Raw genomic sequence first — 13,377 nt, 5'->3', positions numbered from 1 at the left:
TCTAAGTCGGTTTGCACCGATGGACGATATGGAGTTGCCGTGGATTCACCAGCCCACCGTCATACACATGGGAGCCTCCAACCGGCCTACAAACCGCCTTACTGTCCAAATTTCGACATGTGCCGACTTCACAACAGCCAATGAGAGCCAACCAGTGCCATAGGATCAAGAGGCGATGGAATGGAGGGCCGGCCGATGCCCCTTAGCGCCGCCCGACGCCCCCAAGGCACCCAACCGACCTCCTGCTGCCTACAAGTACCCCCATGCCTCTCTACACTATAAATAGAGGGTGTGGTGCTCGGTGGAGAAGTGCCCCATTCAATTCCAAGCTTCTCCAAGCTTTATAGCTTAGCTTAGCTTTAGAGTGGTAGTCTAGTAGTGGAAGTAGAGTAAGAGCGGAGCTTCTTTCGGAGTCCAGAAGAGTCTTTTTGTCTGGTATAGCTCTTTTGTAATTCTTTCATTTAGCATTTACATTATTCAATACTTTACTTTTAGTACTTTATCTAGTATTATTGCTTTACTTTGCTTAAGTACTTGTTCATTATTGTTCATCATTAGTTAGCTTAGGTGCTTATTCCTTGGCATTGGTAGCATAGGTTATGTTTTAATCAGTAGTCTTTCGTTAGTACCGGTTCCACCATTGTACTTTGATCTTATTTCATTGGAGCTCGGATTGAAGAAGTAAGCCTATAGATTAAGCGAGGTGCTTAGACTATAGATTACATGTCGATACGGCTAGGCCTCCTAATAGATTGTTGTAGTTGGCAAGTGGTGAAAGTCTTGTCCATCCTCTGTATTCCACCACAATAGGTCTAGTTATTAAATCATAGGGCTCGTTTCAAACCTTGTCTATTTAACTCTCCTAGTTGGTAGGCGGGCTGTGCCCCGAAGTACTAACGCATTTCTCCTAGTCATTAGTTTACCCTTTTGTTACTGAAAGATATATCGCTCGCTCTTCCACCTAGCTATCTTTAGTGTAGCTTGTTATTTAGTTTGTTTAGGTAGTTCACACTCAACCAAACATTATCGTTCACGTACCTAGACTTTTCTTTAGCAATCATAACTAAAAATATAAATTTAGCCTTCCGTCTTACTATGGGAAAAATATAAATTCGACACTCGATACTTACCGAGCGAAGTGCTACGCGATAGTTTTGTGCGTCGGTGGAATTTCTCCACTAGTCGTTAAGAAGTATCAACACGTTGTACATGTTGTTGATCTCTATCTCTCCCACGTGGTCAGCTAACTTCGTCCTCTAATGGTGTGATTGGTTTTCCACATGCGGTTAAACTGTGCCTTGTTTATTTAGGCTTGTTTGGCTGATAAGCCATAACTGAAAGTACTGTTGGCTGATTTGGTATAAGAAAAAAATAATATTCATTGACTGAAAAAGTACTGCTTACAAGCCACACAACCTCAAGCGAACGGGGTGTATGCTCACGGGATTTCCTCTATGTTTGGTTGGTCAGATGTCCGTTTGGGCCAGGCTCTTCCGATGGCAATCAGATTTCATTTCTAGCGAGCCTGGCTCACATAGTGCACGCCTCGCATCTACCGCTCTCCTACCCGCATAGACTATATTGTGACATTATTATTTTTTCTAGTGGCAAACAATCGATTTAATTGTGCTATTTTTTAGTGGTGTATTACATGCTCGTCAATAGGTATGAGTGTAGGGTTTATGATTCAGGGTGTATTTCAGCAACACCATCATACCGTGTTTCGAAAAAAGTATCAATTAGACATGATTAAGGTGTAAAATTGACACCATTGCACGGAATCCATTAAGGAAACACATGATATTGTTTGTACTGATTGCACACGATCACCTGAAGTGCTGAATAATATCTTGCCTTGCCATTTCAGGTAAGAAAACTTGCCTATACATTTCCTAAAATTTTGGGTTCGAAATGTGAACCTTGAGGAATCGGAGGTCCCAACAGCAAAAAGCGGAGACCACTACCACAGCCCAAGTCTTAAAACCGCTCCATCAGAGGAAGGACGGACAGGGCGAGCAGCGGAGCAAAAGGGTTTGGCGGCTTCGCCAATCGCCAAGAACCACGGATTCAGGTAACGGATTGTCCCTCCCCTTTCTCTGTGGTTACTAATCATGCTCTCCTTAGGTTTATTGCTCCAGTTTTCCATTTCTTTTGGTGTTTCTACCTGTTTCCACGAGAGGTAGCGTTCTTGCGCGAGATTTATGTTCCCTTTTCCTTGTGTTTCTCGATTTCCAGATGCGACATATTTCATATCCCCTGTTTTTTTTTCTTTGGTTAATCAGAACTACAGTTCTGTTATTTTAACTAGAAGTAATCCATCGTCAGGAGGTTGTCAACGATGCCGAGAACTTTTTACCTGTTTGTGCCACTATGAAACTCCCGGTGTTATAACTCTGCATCAGCAACAGAGTAATTTGGGACTCTTGTTTTTCTGGGAGAACACTGAACCCTGCATCGAAATTCCAGATGGCTGTGATTTTATTGTTTCTTTTTTTTATAGGAATCGATTTTATTGTTTCTAGTCACTAGTTGTATGCATCATTGTGTATGTGGACGAAGAAATCTGAACAGCAGTAATAATATCAATATTTATGTTTTAAACGAAAATAATAATTCTTTGCATATCACTATCAGTCTATCACACCTTCTCCACTCTGACCATTTCTGAACCTATGCAAGACTATCATAATGTGAATGTGAATGGACTTGTTCGCTTAGAAGTACTGCACGAAGTTATGAGAGAGAGCTAGAGCGTCAGGTTGATTTTAGTGGTCCATTGCTGGAATTCTTTATCCAGTACTTATCTGACTACAGAGTAATATATTTTCTTTTTGGTCTTGTTGGGACACCTGAACCTGCTAGTGATACATGAAAACAACATTCAAACATTACGGACTTTTCATAGATGGGAGTAGGTTGCTTTTGTTTTTAAAAGACCATATGTAGCTGAAGTGGTTAGCAAAAGCAGTGTGCCTATATGAAATGGAGCAGATATAAAACCTTGGTCAATGAAGAGAAGTGCCTTTTTGAATAACAAATACTAATGTTTTTAGGCTTTCTATGGGATACTTTTTTTGAAACGATCTATGAGATACTTTTCAGAATATATTCGAGTAAGAAGAAATGAACATATCATGCGTGATGCAAAGTCTAGATTGTTCTATTGAACCACTTAATTCTCATAGAGTGTATTAGTTTGATCCTGTCAACTACATTAGCTGATATTAATTGCTTGTGTAAACATCAACATCACAGTGGCGATGCATGCTTCAGTCAAATATGTAAAGTGTTATCCTGGCTTATTTTGTTTCTGGTTTGTCTGCAATGCTTGTTTTAACTATAGCTGCTATTGTTTCCTTATTTTTTTACTTGTAAAACTCCACAATTCCACTAACAGTTCTTGTTTGTATAATATTAGGTCGAATGGATCTTTTAGGGTGATGAAAAATACAAAGGACAGCATGGGGACCCACGATTTTGATGGTTCTGAATTTGACAACAAGACAACTTCACTTCATGATCAGTTCTCGACACAGTTATCATTATCTAGTTACAATGATGGCGAGGGGATTGCAACTTCTTCATGTCCTGACAAGCAGTGTCATTTGGCCATCCTTAATTTGTCCTTAAAAAGTTTTAAGAAGGATGCTACCAAGGAGGATGCAGCTAAATGGAAGCTTGAAGAGAACGGTTTCCCTTTTGTTCGTTCTGACTTGGAATGGGGTGATTCTTCATATGACAGTTCTCTCAGCGAACAGTCATCAATCAGTACCCCCGGTACACCATTCACTGTACAGTCAGATACTCAGTCTGAGGATCTTGACAGAACAGATATCTGGGTTTCTTCTTTAGATCTTGATGCCGAGGATTCTGCCTTGCTGCCAGAGCCCGACAAGGAACAGTTTCAAGATGCACTCGGTTTTGATTTCCCCAGCCCTTCTTTCAGTGCAACCAGAAGTCTCCAGTTTGGTCCTTCCAGTTATAGTACAGGAATATTGCAAAGCAAAGAAGCCAATGACTCTGATGAGCCAATATTCTGGCCATTTGAGCGCACTTCCTACAACAGTCCTAAATTTGACAAATTCCTGAGTGTGTCGCCTCGTAGGAACACAATGGATCTCGGGTATGCTGAAGTTCGTCACTTGAATCCAGTCTTGCAGAGGCTCCGTAAGAGCACACTGTCTTCAGTTAAGAAGTGCATTGAACCGCGTCAAGGGACTAGCAATTTAGGCGCAAAAGGAAGCATGACCTCCTCCCAAGAGAAGAATCAGAAGACGCCTGCAGTTCCCTCCAGGTTAAGCAGGACAACAAAAGCATCTGCGCCCTCCAGTCATCACCAGAAACGAAGGCCGCCTCACCTGAAACTTGGTGGTCCAAGAAAGGTTAGCTCTCCACAACCGCAGGCAGATCATTCTAATAAAAAGATTGAAGCATCAGACGTCCAGAAACTAGCGGATAAGAAGAGTCAGATCGAAGAGTTGATTGGTTTGGATGAGTTTGATGGACATGAAGGCATGGGCTCGGATTCTTCAGACTACCAATTTAGCCTATGGATATCTCCAGGATAGTGGGCCTGTGCAATTATCCTGCTGTAAGCAACCTACCATGAGCTATCCGCATCGGTTCTTCCATAGGTCTGTAGCAATCGGCAGCCAATACATTGCGGATTTAAGTATCCGTGTATTGGCATTGCTCTGAGGTCAAAGGCAGGGCTTTTGTGAACCAGATGGTGTGTTTTGTAATCGTCAATATAGGACCTGTTGTCTGATGTCAGTTTCGGGTCGATCTCTTTTTGGCAGTGGTAATCTAGATCTGACATCAGATTCTGGTGCCCTTGTATGGCGTACTGATAATGGCATCTGCAACCGCTAAGATGTAGTATGTAAAGTTGAAGCTTCCCGTTCAAGTATCTGCAAAAAGATGTACAAGTGCCACTTGTATTAGCATTTGTCGCCTACCACGTTGCTTGGCCATCCGGCGAGAACTATTCGTTTAGCGTGACGCCCTGTTGTTTGGCCTGGTTTGTGTTATAAGCCATGGGCTGAAAGTACTGTAGGTTGATTTGATGTGAGAAAAAAATACTATTTGTTGGCTGATAAATCATGGTTTATAAGCCAAATACGATTAAGCGAATGGGTTGTTAGATGGTATGGCCTGTGTCGATGTTAACAATGTCTTCCACAAATGTGACCTGAAATAGGAGACCTATTTATTATTTGAGTAGTATTATAGCCAAAGGGTTCAGTACTTATTTTTTATTTTCTCCAACAAAAAGACCCAAAAGATAATTCTTTGTACAAATAAGTCCACAGGAGAGAGAATACTTAGATTTAGGTTATGCCTTTCCTAACATATAATATAAGTCTTCCATATAGGTATTCTGTTGTATGCTATAGATATTATGTTGCAGATCCAGTCTCCGTTGCAGACAGCATGGGATCTTCTTTTTCGTGTTATCTGCTGACCACACCCAAATTAGATGCGGCCTGTTCGCTGGTTGGTTTCTGGGCTGGTTTAGGCTGGCTGGTGCTGATTTGTTGTGAGAGAAAAATACTGTTGGCTGGCTGGTTTGGGCTGGCTGAAACCAACCAGCGAATAGGGTGATGATTTCTTATGTTCCTACGTGGCTCTATGGATCGATTGATGCTTACTAGGGCCTTGTTTAGTTCTATTTTTTTTTTAAAAAAGTGCTACAGTAGCCATTATATCAAATCTTACGATACGTGCATGGAGCATTAAATATAGACGGAAAAAAACTAATTGCACAGTTTGGTTGAAAATCGCGAGACGAACGTTTTGAGCCTAATTAGTCCATAATTGAATACTAATTGCCAAATAAAAACAAAAGTGCTACAGTAGCCAAATTTCCAAATTTCACCCAACTAAACAAGGCCTAGAAATTAGCATGGGCAAAGTATCCTGTTCCATTTCTCTTCACTGTTCGATTTGATGATTTTTTTTTGAAACAACTGTTCGATTTGATGGATCAGAGGGTCTCAACATGAATCTCGCCTATCTCAACCACGCCCACATTGATCCGTGCCACGCGGACTCCGCCACGATTCTGTATCATGTTCTCGACAATTTGTGTATTTTGAATTTCAATAAAGTAAGGAAAATTTGAAATAAATGTGTTCCAATTCTTTGGGGTCCTCAAGTCAGTTTTGTCTACGCTACTGCTTGTCCTTTCAACACTGGATTGCATACACTGAAAACCTACTGCTGATTCTGTTCTCACATTGGGCAAAAAAAAATCCGTTACCCCCCTAAAAAAATATCTGCACTGTGAAGAAAATTGCCTGCCTGCCTGCCAATAATTTCCCATCCTCAGAAAATAAATAAAGAAGAAAAATAGGAAACAGACAAAAGGCAGAATCAGGAGGCTATCCGAGAGGAGGAGAAAGAGAGAACAATCACTAGTCCTCTTTCTTGTTGGGCAGCGCGCGGCCCCCTTATCTCCAGGGACCAGGGGAGGACGCACACCAACGCACCGCCCTTCCCTTCCCTCCTCCTCCTCTTCTTCTCGCCCTCCTCGGAAGGTGAGCACCCCCAGCGATCCTCTCTTTGTCTTCTGTGTGTAGGTTCTTCGTTCTTGGGTGGGATTCTTGCCTGCTACGGGCTCCTGATTCTCGTGTCGATATTTCCATTCCTGGATACATGGATGGATGGATGGATGGATGGATTAGGATTAGCAATCGTCTGTTGTCGGTGGGCTCTGATTCTTGTCCGCGGAATCCCTGGATTATTTCGGGGGGAAGTCTTGATTCTTTTTCTTTGTTCTGTTTTGGTTGTGGATAAGCGGCAAGGTTCATCTTTATCCATCTTTAGATATAAATCTATGTCAATGCGAGGTTGAAACACTAATTCAATTGGTAAACGGAGCTGGGTTGTGATTTTCTCTGTCGCCGGAAATGAAACATCTTTTTTGTGAGCCCGCAATCCCAAATCTTTGCGCGTTGTATCGGTGCCCGTGCCCCTATCTATCCAGATTGCCGCGGATCGATTTGCTACCGCTGTTTTTAAGCCTGTCTTCCTGTTTCTAGCACATTTAATTTTTCCATTTTTGTTTGGTACGGTTTGTTCTCCATTTCCTAGCACATTTTGTTTTTGCAATTTTTTGGGGGTCAGACGGATCAAGAGCAACATACTGATGATTGGCATGCACTATTCCTGCGCATGATTAGAATTGGCCCTTTGTGTTTATCTGAGAATTTTAGAAGATTGTTTTTTTCTTTTCGCGAACGGCCTCTCCGACTCTTGTTTCATTAAGAGGAGAAGATTGTGTTTTTGAATATTGATGAACTGTTCTAATGTCTTGGTGCAGGTTAAGGGACGGTATTTCTGACCATGGCAGGGACCTTACTCCAGTCAGTTGCCCTCGGAACAACATTCGGGGGTCGCATAAGCACCCAGCGTTGGAGGTCCCATGGCACCAGGAGGCCTGCCTCTATGTTGGCAATGTCACTTAGCCGCCCTGTCAAGATGTCAGCATTTGTGGGTCTAAGATCAGTGCATAGCTTCTCGGTCACACCCACGGTGTCCAATTCCAGGTCGACAGTTGCATCTTACAGGTCGTCTCGACGGACAAGACGTTCTCGTTTTGTTACTCGGGCAATGTTTGAGAGGTTCACGGAGAAAGCTATTAAGGTCATCATGCTTGCGCAAGAGGAAGCAAGGCGCCTGGGGCACAACTTTGTTGGAACTGAGCAGATTCTCTTGGGTCTGATTGGAGAGGGCACTGGTATTGCAGCAAAGGTGCTCAAGTCCATGGGAATAAATCTCAAGGATGCACGTGTGGAGGTGGAAAAGATTATTGGCCGCGGCAATGGTTTTGTTGCTGTTGAAATACCATTCACACCACGTGCGAAACGTGTTTTGGAGCTCTCCTTGGAGGAAGCTCGCCAATTAGGTATGTTGTTTATCAAGGCTTCTTGTGAAATGTTGTCCTTGTCGCGTTCTTAAATTTCATTTCCTATTCTCTCAAATTCATGCACGAAAACATAGTAGAAGGAATTGCTGGTCAAGGTCCTTGTGATACCCTTTTGGTCTTATCTTCTAATGTTACTTATTCGCTACTCGAACAAAAATCTATTAGAAGAATGTCTCTATTGACCAATGTTCTGTTTTTACAGAGAGGAATTTCATTTTCCTATTACTTGATTAGTTCCACGCTTGTGCTTTTTTCTAGAGAGTTCTCGAAAGCTTCCAGTTACTATATTTTTTTATGAAACTTTTTGCCTAAAATACAGTGTACAAATTGTTGATTATCAGATACAAATGTATAAATTGCATTTTGACAGAGCTTCTGTTGCACATTCTCGTAAGTATTGAAGACATCATTCTTAACTGATGTCAGAGGGACCCTGACTTGATAATGGACAGTTGATTGCAATATTTGTATGTAGTTAATCTTCAAGGTCTGTCTGTTTTATGTCAACTTTTTAAGTATTCAAGTGGAAGTTGCGAAGTACAATGAAGCATCATAATCTCATTGCAATCCACTTACTGTGGTGCTATTTTATATCTTCATCTCGAACATATTTTATATCTTCGTCAAAGAAACTTTTGTAGTAACACAAGATGAAAAATAACAATGACCCCAGTGACAGGTGGCTTCTATCCCCATTTATCAGCGTCACATTTGATATTTCCAAACTTCTACATATTTGCATCATTAAACTATTTTCCCATTCAATAATTTAGGTCTTAGGATTCAATTGAACTAATAGATGCATTTCTTTCTTCATTGTCCTGCTTTGTGCACCTTAAAGAAATTTGCTGCTGTGCACCTCTATATGTGAAGTAATCCCACCCTCTTTTCATCTAATATGGTAATAGACGAACACCCTTTATCTTGTTCCTCAACTAAATTACATGTACTTCCTATGTTGGTAATTGTCAAGACATTTATCTTAACAAGAATATCATTTCCTTCTATGTATCAAACCACAGCACACTCCATTTCCTCATTATGTTTCGAATTTTCAATAAGTTCCATAGAAGATTTATCTCAAGCACTAAATACTTGCTTCTCAGGACATAATTATATTGGATCTGAGCACCTGCTTCTTGGACTGCTTCGTGAGGGTGAAGGTGTGGCGGCTCGTGTGCTTGAGAGTCTTGGAGCTGACCCCAGCAATATCCGTACACAGGTAAACCTATATCTGATGTCTATTTTTTGACAGTAAAGGGAGTTCTCTGTACAAAAAGAAATTTTGTTTATTAGCTGTTTCTTCAATGTCATGGACCTCTATAGGTTATTCGAATGATTGGTGAGACCACAGAAGCTGTTGGTGCTGGAGTTGGAGGGGGCAGCAGTGGTAATAAGATGCCAACTCTTGAGGAGTATGGAACTAATTTAACAAAATTAGCAGAGGAGGTAATATTTCTGACCTACTGCATTATAACCAGCACAAATTCTGTAATAGAACTCATGTTGTTCATATCTGCAGGGAAAATTAGATCCGGTTGTTGGAAGGCAGCCACAGATTGAGCGTGTGGTACAAATTTTAGGCAGACGAACCAAGAACAATCCCTGCTTGATTGGAGAGCCTGGTGTTGGAAAGACTGCAATTGCTGAAGGACTTGCTCAACGCATTTCTACAGGCGATGTACCTGAAACAATAGAAGGGAAAAAGGTGCCCTTTTTTATCATTTCAAAGCAATTATGCAATATGTATCTATCTATTTATAGTATTTTTCTGTCAATTAATTCTACATCTATTGTGAACATATGAGCTTGAATAATATTTTGTTCTTGTGTACTGTTCTTTAGTTGTGTATGGTATATTTATGCAGCTTTACATGAGGGTGCATGCATGTGTTGCTCTTTTCTCTCATTTTACACGAGTCATCCCATCCAGTGGACATTTAAGTATGTAAGCACAGTTTAGTGATTGAAGAACCTGCTCCATAACCATTGGAGAGATTGTAGAAATAATCATCTATCCTAGCCAGCACACTGATTGAGCAAATAGAAGAAGAAAGTATGTTGGAAATATTTGTACTCTTCTGTGTTACATTAAATCAGAATTTCTAAGTGATTAATCTCAGCTCACTGCTCGATTCTGTGGTCTAGTAATTGTTTCAACTGGTTGTAAATATACTTTCTGCCACATTTCTGTATTCTTTTGATGGGATTGGGAGGTGATGGATATTCCTTCAACCAATTTACCACAGGTCATTACCCTTGACATGGGACTTCTTGTTGCTGGCACAAAATACCGTGGAGAATTCGAAGAAAGATTAAAGAAGCTGATGGAGGAAATAAAGCAAAGTGATGAGATAATACTCTTTATTGATGAAGTTCACACTCTGATAGGAGCAGGAGCAGCTGAAGGTGCTATAGATGCTGCTAATATCTTGAAGCCTTCGTTGGCCAGAGGTGAATTACAGGTGTGTAGATAACATGTTCCTATGCTGTGGTGAACATTCTCTTATCTGTTCTTTTGGAATAAGTCCAATATCTTGTTGTCCTTCAAGATGAGCTTTCCAGCGCTCTTGCTTGTAATGAGGCTGTTATGACTAACCTATTATGTTTAATTGCAGTGCATTGGAGCGACTACACTTGATGAATATAGGAAGCACATTGAGAAAGACCCAGCACTTGAACGGCGGTTTCAACCTGTGAAAGTGCCAGAACCAACAGTAGATGAAACCATTGAAATTCTCAGAGGACTAAGGGAACGATATGAGATCCACCATAAACTTCGTTACACTGATGAAGCTCTGATTGCAGCTGCAAAGCTGTCATATCAATATATCAGGTCTGTGAACTGTAAATAAAAATATATCACATGCATCAGCGGAAAATGTAAAAACACCACAAAGAAAATTATGTTGGAACTTTAGCTTGCATCTCTGAAAAAACAACTAAGTTTGTCTGATTATGTCCATCAACAATTTATTTTTGCTACTTTATTGCATCTAACGATCATCTGACAGCATATTTCTGTTTGCAGTGATCGTTTCCTCCCAGATAAGGCAATTGACTTGATTGATGAAGCAGGTTCCCGTGTTAGGCTACAGCATGCACAGGTACCAAGTCATCTGCTTTTATTTATTTGTATGCTTAATTCTTGTGTGCCCTAAACAGTATCTAAATTTTACTGTTGGTGCAGGTTCCTGAGGAAGCAAGAGAGCTTGACAAGGAGCTTAAACAAATCACGAAACAGAAGAATGAAGCTGTTCGTAGCCAGGATTTCGAGAAGGTAATTGACTATGGATGATCTGTTACATTTTCATCTCTTTCAAGTTTGTGACACAACTTAAATGTTGCCTGACCTCCTGAAGATCATATTAAACTATAATTTCCATCCACCATAACTGTTCTATATACAATAGCTTGTACATAGAAAATATTCAATACAGTTTGAGGATTACAAATAATTTTGGATGATTCAGTAATTCTTGTTCATTTCATCAATCAATGCTCTTACTTGAGTGAAGTTCCCCATTTCCATTTTAGGATGTACTAACACCATCAGAGTTAAAAAAAAGTTGTTACATGCTTTTGGTTTTTAAATAGTTATCAGTGATAATTTTATTTGAATGATAGTAACATGCCCCTTAATGTTCATTCGACTATGCACTTTCTTTCTTTCTGTTCTTTTGTTTATTTAGCAATTCGCACCTGCTCCAATTGGATATGTGGATGCCCTTGTTCTGCCTTCTCCCTGTACTTTTGATTACTTAATTGTTTGCACCTTTTCTAGATACAGATGTTCTTTCATAGCTAATTTCCCTTTTTAAATGTTATGCCACTAGGCTGGCGAATTGAGAGACCGTGAAATGGAATTGAAGGCCCAGATAACAGCCTTCATTGACAAGAGCAAGGAATTGAGCAAAGCAGAGGAAGAGTCTGGAGAGACAGGACCTATGGTCAATGAAGCAGATATCCAGCACATAGTATCGTCATGGACTGGCATCCCTGTGGAGAAGGTTTCCAGCGATGAATCCGATAAGCTTCTTAAGATGGAAGAGACTTTGCACAAGCGTGTCATTGGCCAAGATGAGGCTGTGGTAGCCATTAGTCGCTCCATCCGCCGTGCTCGTGTGGGTCTTAAGAACCCCAACAGGCCAATTGCAAGCTTTATTTTTGCAGGTCCCACCGGCGTTGGGAAGTCAGAGCTTGCAAAGGCTCTTGCAGCCTATTACTTTGGCTCTGAGGAGGCTATGATCCGGCTTGATATGAGTGAATTCATGGAGAGGCACACCGTATCCAAGCTGATTGGTTCACCTCCAGGATATGTAGGATACACTGAGGGTGGCCAGCTGACAGAGGCAGTTCGACGGCGACCATACACAGTTGTGCTCTTTGATGAGATTGAGAAGGCACACCCAGATGTCTTCAACATGATGCTTCAAATTTTGGAAGATGGGAGATTGACTGACAGCAAGGGAAGGACTGTGGACTTCAAGAACACACTCCTGATCATGACCTCAAATGTAGGGAGCAGTGTCATCGAGAAGGGTGGGCGGAAGATCGGATTTGACCTTGACTCTGATGAGAAGGACAGCAGCTATAGCAGGATCAAGAGCCTGGTCATCGAGGAGATGAAGCAATACTTCCGACCTGAGTTCCTCAACCGTCTCGATGAGATGATCGTGTTCAGGCAGCTGACCAAGCTCGAGGTGAAGGAGATCGCGGATATCATGCTCCAGGAGGTCTTTGACAGGCTGAAGGCCAAGGACATCAATCTTCAAGTGACCGAGAAGTTCAAGGAGCGGGTGGTGAACGAAGGCTACAACCCCAGCTACGGTGCACGCCCACTGAGGCGAGCCATCATGAGGCTGCTGGAGGACAGCCTTGCTGAGAAGATACTCGCCGGGGAGGTGAAGGAGGGCGACTCCGCCATTGTGGATGTGGACTCGGAGGGGAAGGTCATTGTGCTCAATGGTCAGGGGGGCATACCGGAGCTCTCAACTCCGGCGATCACCGTTTAGCTCGTACATAACAGATGATGACAAAATAGCAGTTTTTGTTTCAAACACATTATCATATATATAGTTAGCATATAACTGTGTATATGTAGTGGTATAGTCAAAGGGGAAATCGTTGCTGCCTTTGAATTCCTTTTCAAATTCAAGTATTCTTTTGTCTCTCAAGTTAATCTGCCTGGTTATTAAGGTATTGTGTACACAGTGATTGAAAAGCTCTAGTCTGTGTACAGGGCTACAGGCATACAGATACAGACAGGTCAAAATATAGGCCTCAGCGTTGGTTTTAAGTGAGCATCAGGAAAGACGTGCACCTAAAATACCATCGGCTGAAAATACCAAAATTATATAACGAACAAAAAAAACACACTATCTTAAGTTTGACTTGTATGGATTATAAGAATTGATTTATTTAGCGACGGAGGGAACGTTTTCTTA

At 41.4% G+C, this 13,377-nt stretch overlaps 2 protein-coding genes across 3 annotated transcripts; both read left to right on the top strand.

Moving 5' to 3' along the window:
- The first annotated feature begins 1,970 nt into the window (after window positions 1-1,970).
- LOC136505262 (uncharacterized) lies at window positions 1,971-5,100 on the top strand. Its single transcript, XM_066500411.1, has 2 exons — window positions 1,971-2,071; window positions 3,419-5,100. The coding sequence occupies exon 2, from the start codon at window positions 3,441-3,443 to the stop codon at window positions 4,566-4,568; it is 1,128 nt and encodes a 375-aa protein (XP_066356508.1). The 5' UTR covers window positions 1,971-2,071; window positions 3,419-3,440; the 3' UTR covers window positions 4,569-5,100.
- Window positions 5,101-6,405: 1,305 nt separating this feature from the next.
- Window positions 6,406-13,112, top strand: LOC136506175 (chaperone protein ClpC2, chloroplastic). Of its 2 annotated transcripts, none has more exons than XM_066501295.1 (10): window positions 6,406-6,539; window positions 7,325-7,909; window positions 9,037-9,152; window positions 9,257-9,379; window positions 9,453-9,638; window positions 10,180-10,395; window positions 10,549-10,766; window positions 10,962-11,037; window positions 11,121-11,210; window positions 11,767-13,112. In XM_066501295.1, exons 2-10 carry the CDS (start codon window positions 7,348-7,350, stop codon window positions 12,943-12,945), a joined length of 2,766 nt encoding a protein of 921 aa, XP_066357392.1. In that variant the 5' UTR covers window positions 6,406-6,539; window positions 7,325-7,347; the 3' UTR covers window positions 12,946-13,112. The 2 variants fall into 2 exon arrangements, with proteins under 2 accessions (XP_066357392.1, XP_066357393.1); XM_066501296.1 differs by lacking the exon at window positions 6,406-6,539 and adding an exon at window positions 6,577-6,708.
- Window positions 13,113-13,377: the final 265 nt, after the last annotated feature.

This window comes from Miscanthus floridulus, chromosome 14 (assembly GCF_019320115.1).
Source record: "Miscanthus floridulus cultivar M001 chromosome 14, ASM1932011v1, whole genome shotgun sequence".
Lineage (NCBI taxonomy): Eukaryota > Viridiplantae > Streptophyta > Magnoliopsida > Poales > Poaceae > Miscanthus > Miscanthus floridulus.
Note: the sequence above shows the minus strand (reverse complement) of the source record. Positions and strands in the feature narration are given on the sequence as shown.

Coding starts and splice junctions, on each gene's coding strand:
- LOC136505262 (XM_066500411.1), top strand. CDS start 3,441: ATGAAAAATACAAAGGACAGCATGGGGACCCACGATTTTGATGGTTCT.
- LOC136506175 (XM_066501295.1), top strand. CDS start 7,348: ATGGCAGGGACCTTACTCCAGTCAGTTGCCCTCGGAACAACATTCGGG. Junction 10,396..10,548: donor TGGCCAGAGGTGAATTACAG/GTGTGTAGATAA, acceptor GTTTAATTGCAG/TGCATTGGAGCGACTACACT. Junction 10,767..10,961: donor CTGTCATATCAATATATCAG/GTCTGTGAACTG, acceptor TTCTGTTTGCAG/TGATCGTTTCCTCCCAGATA.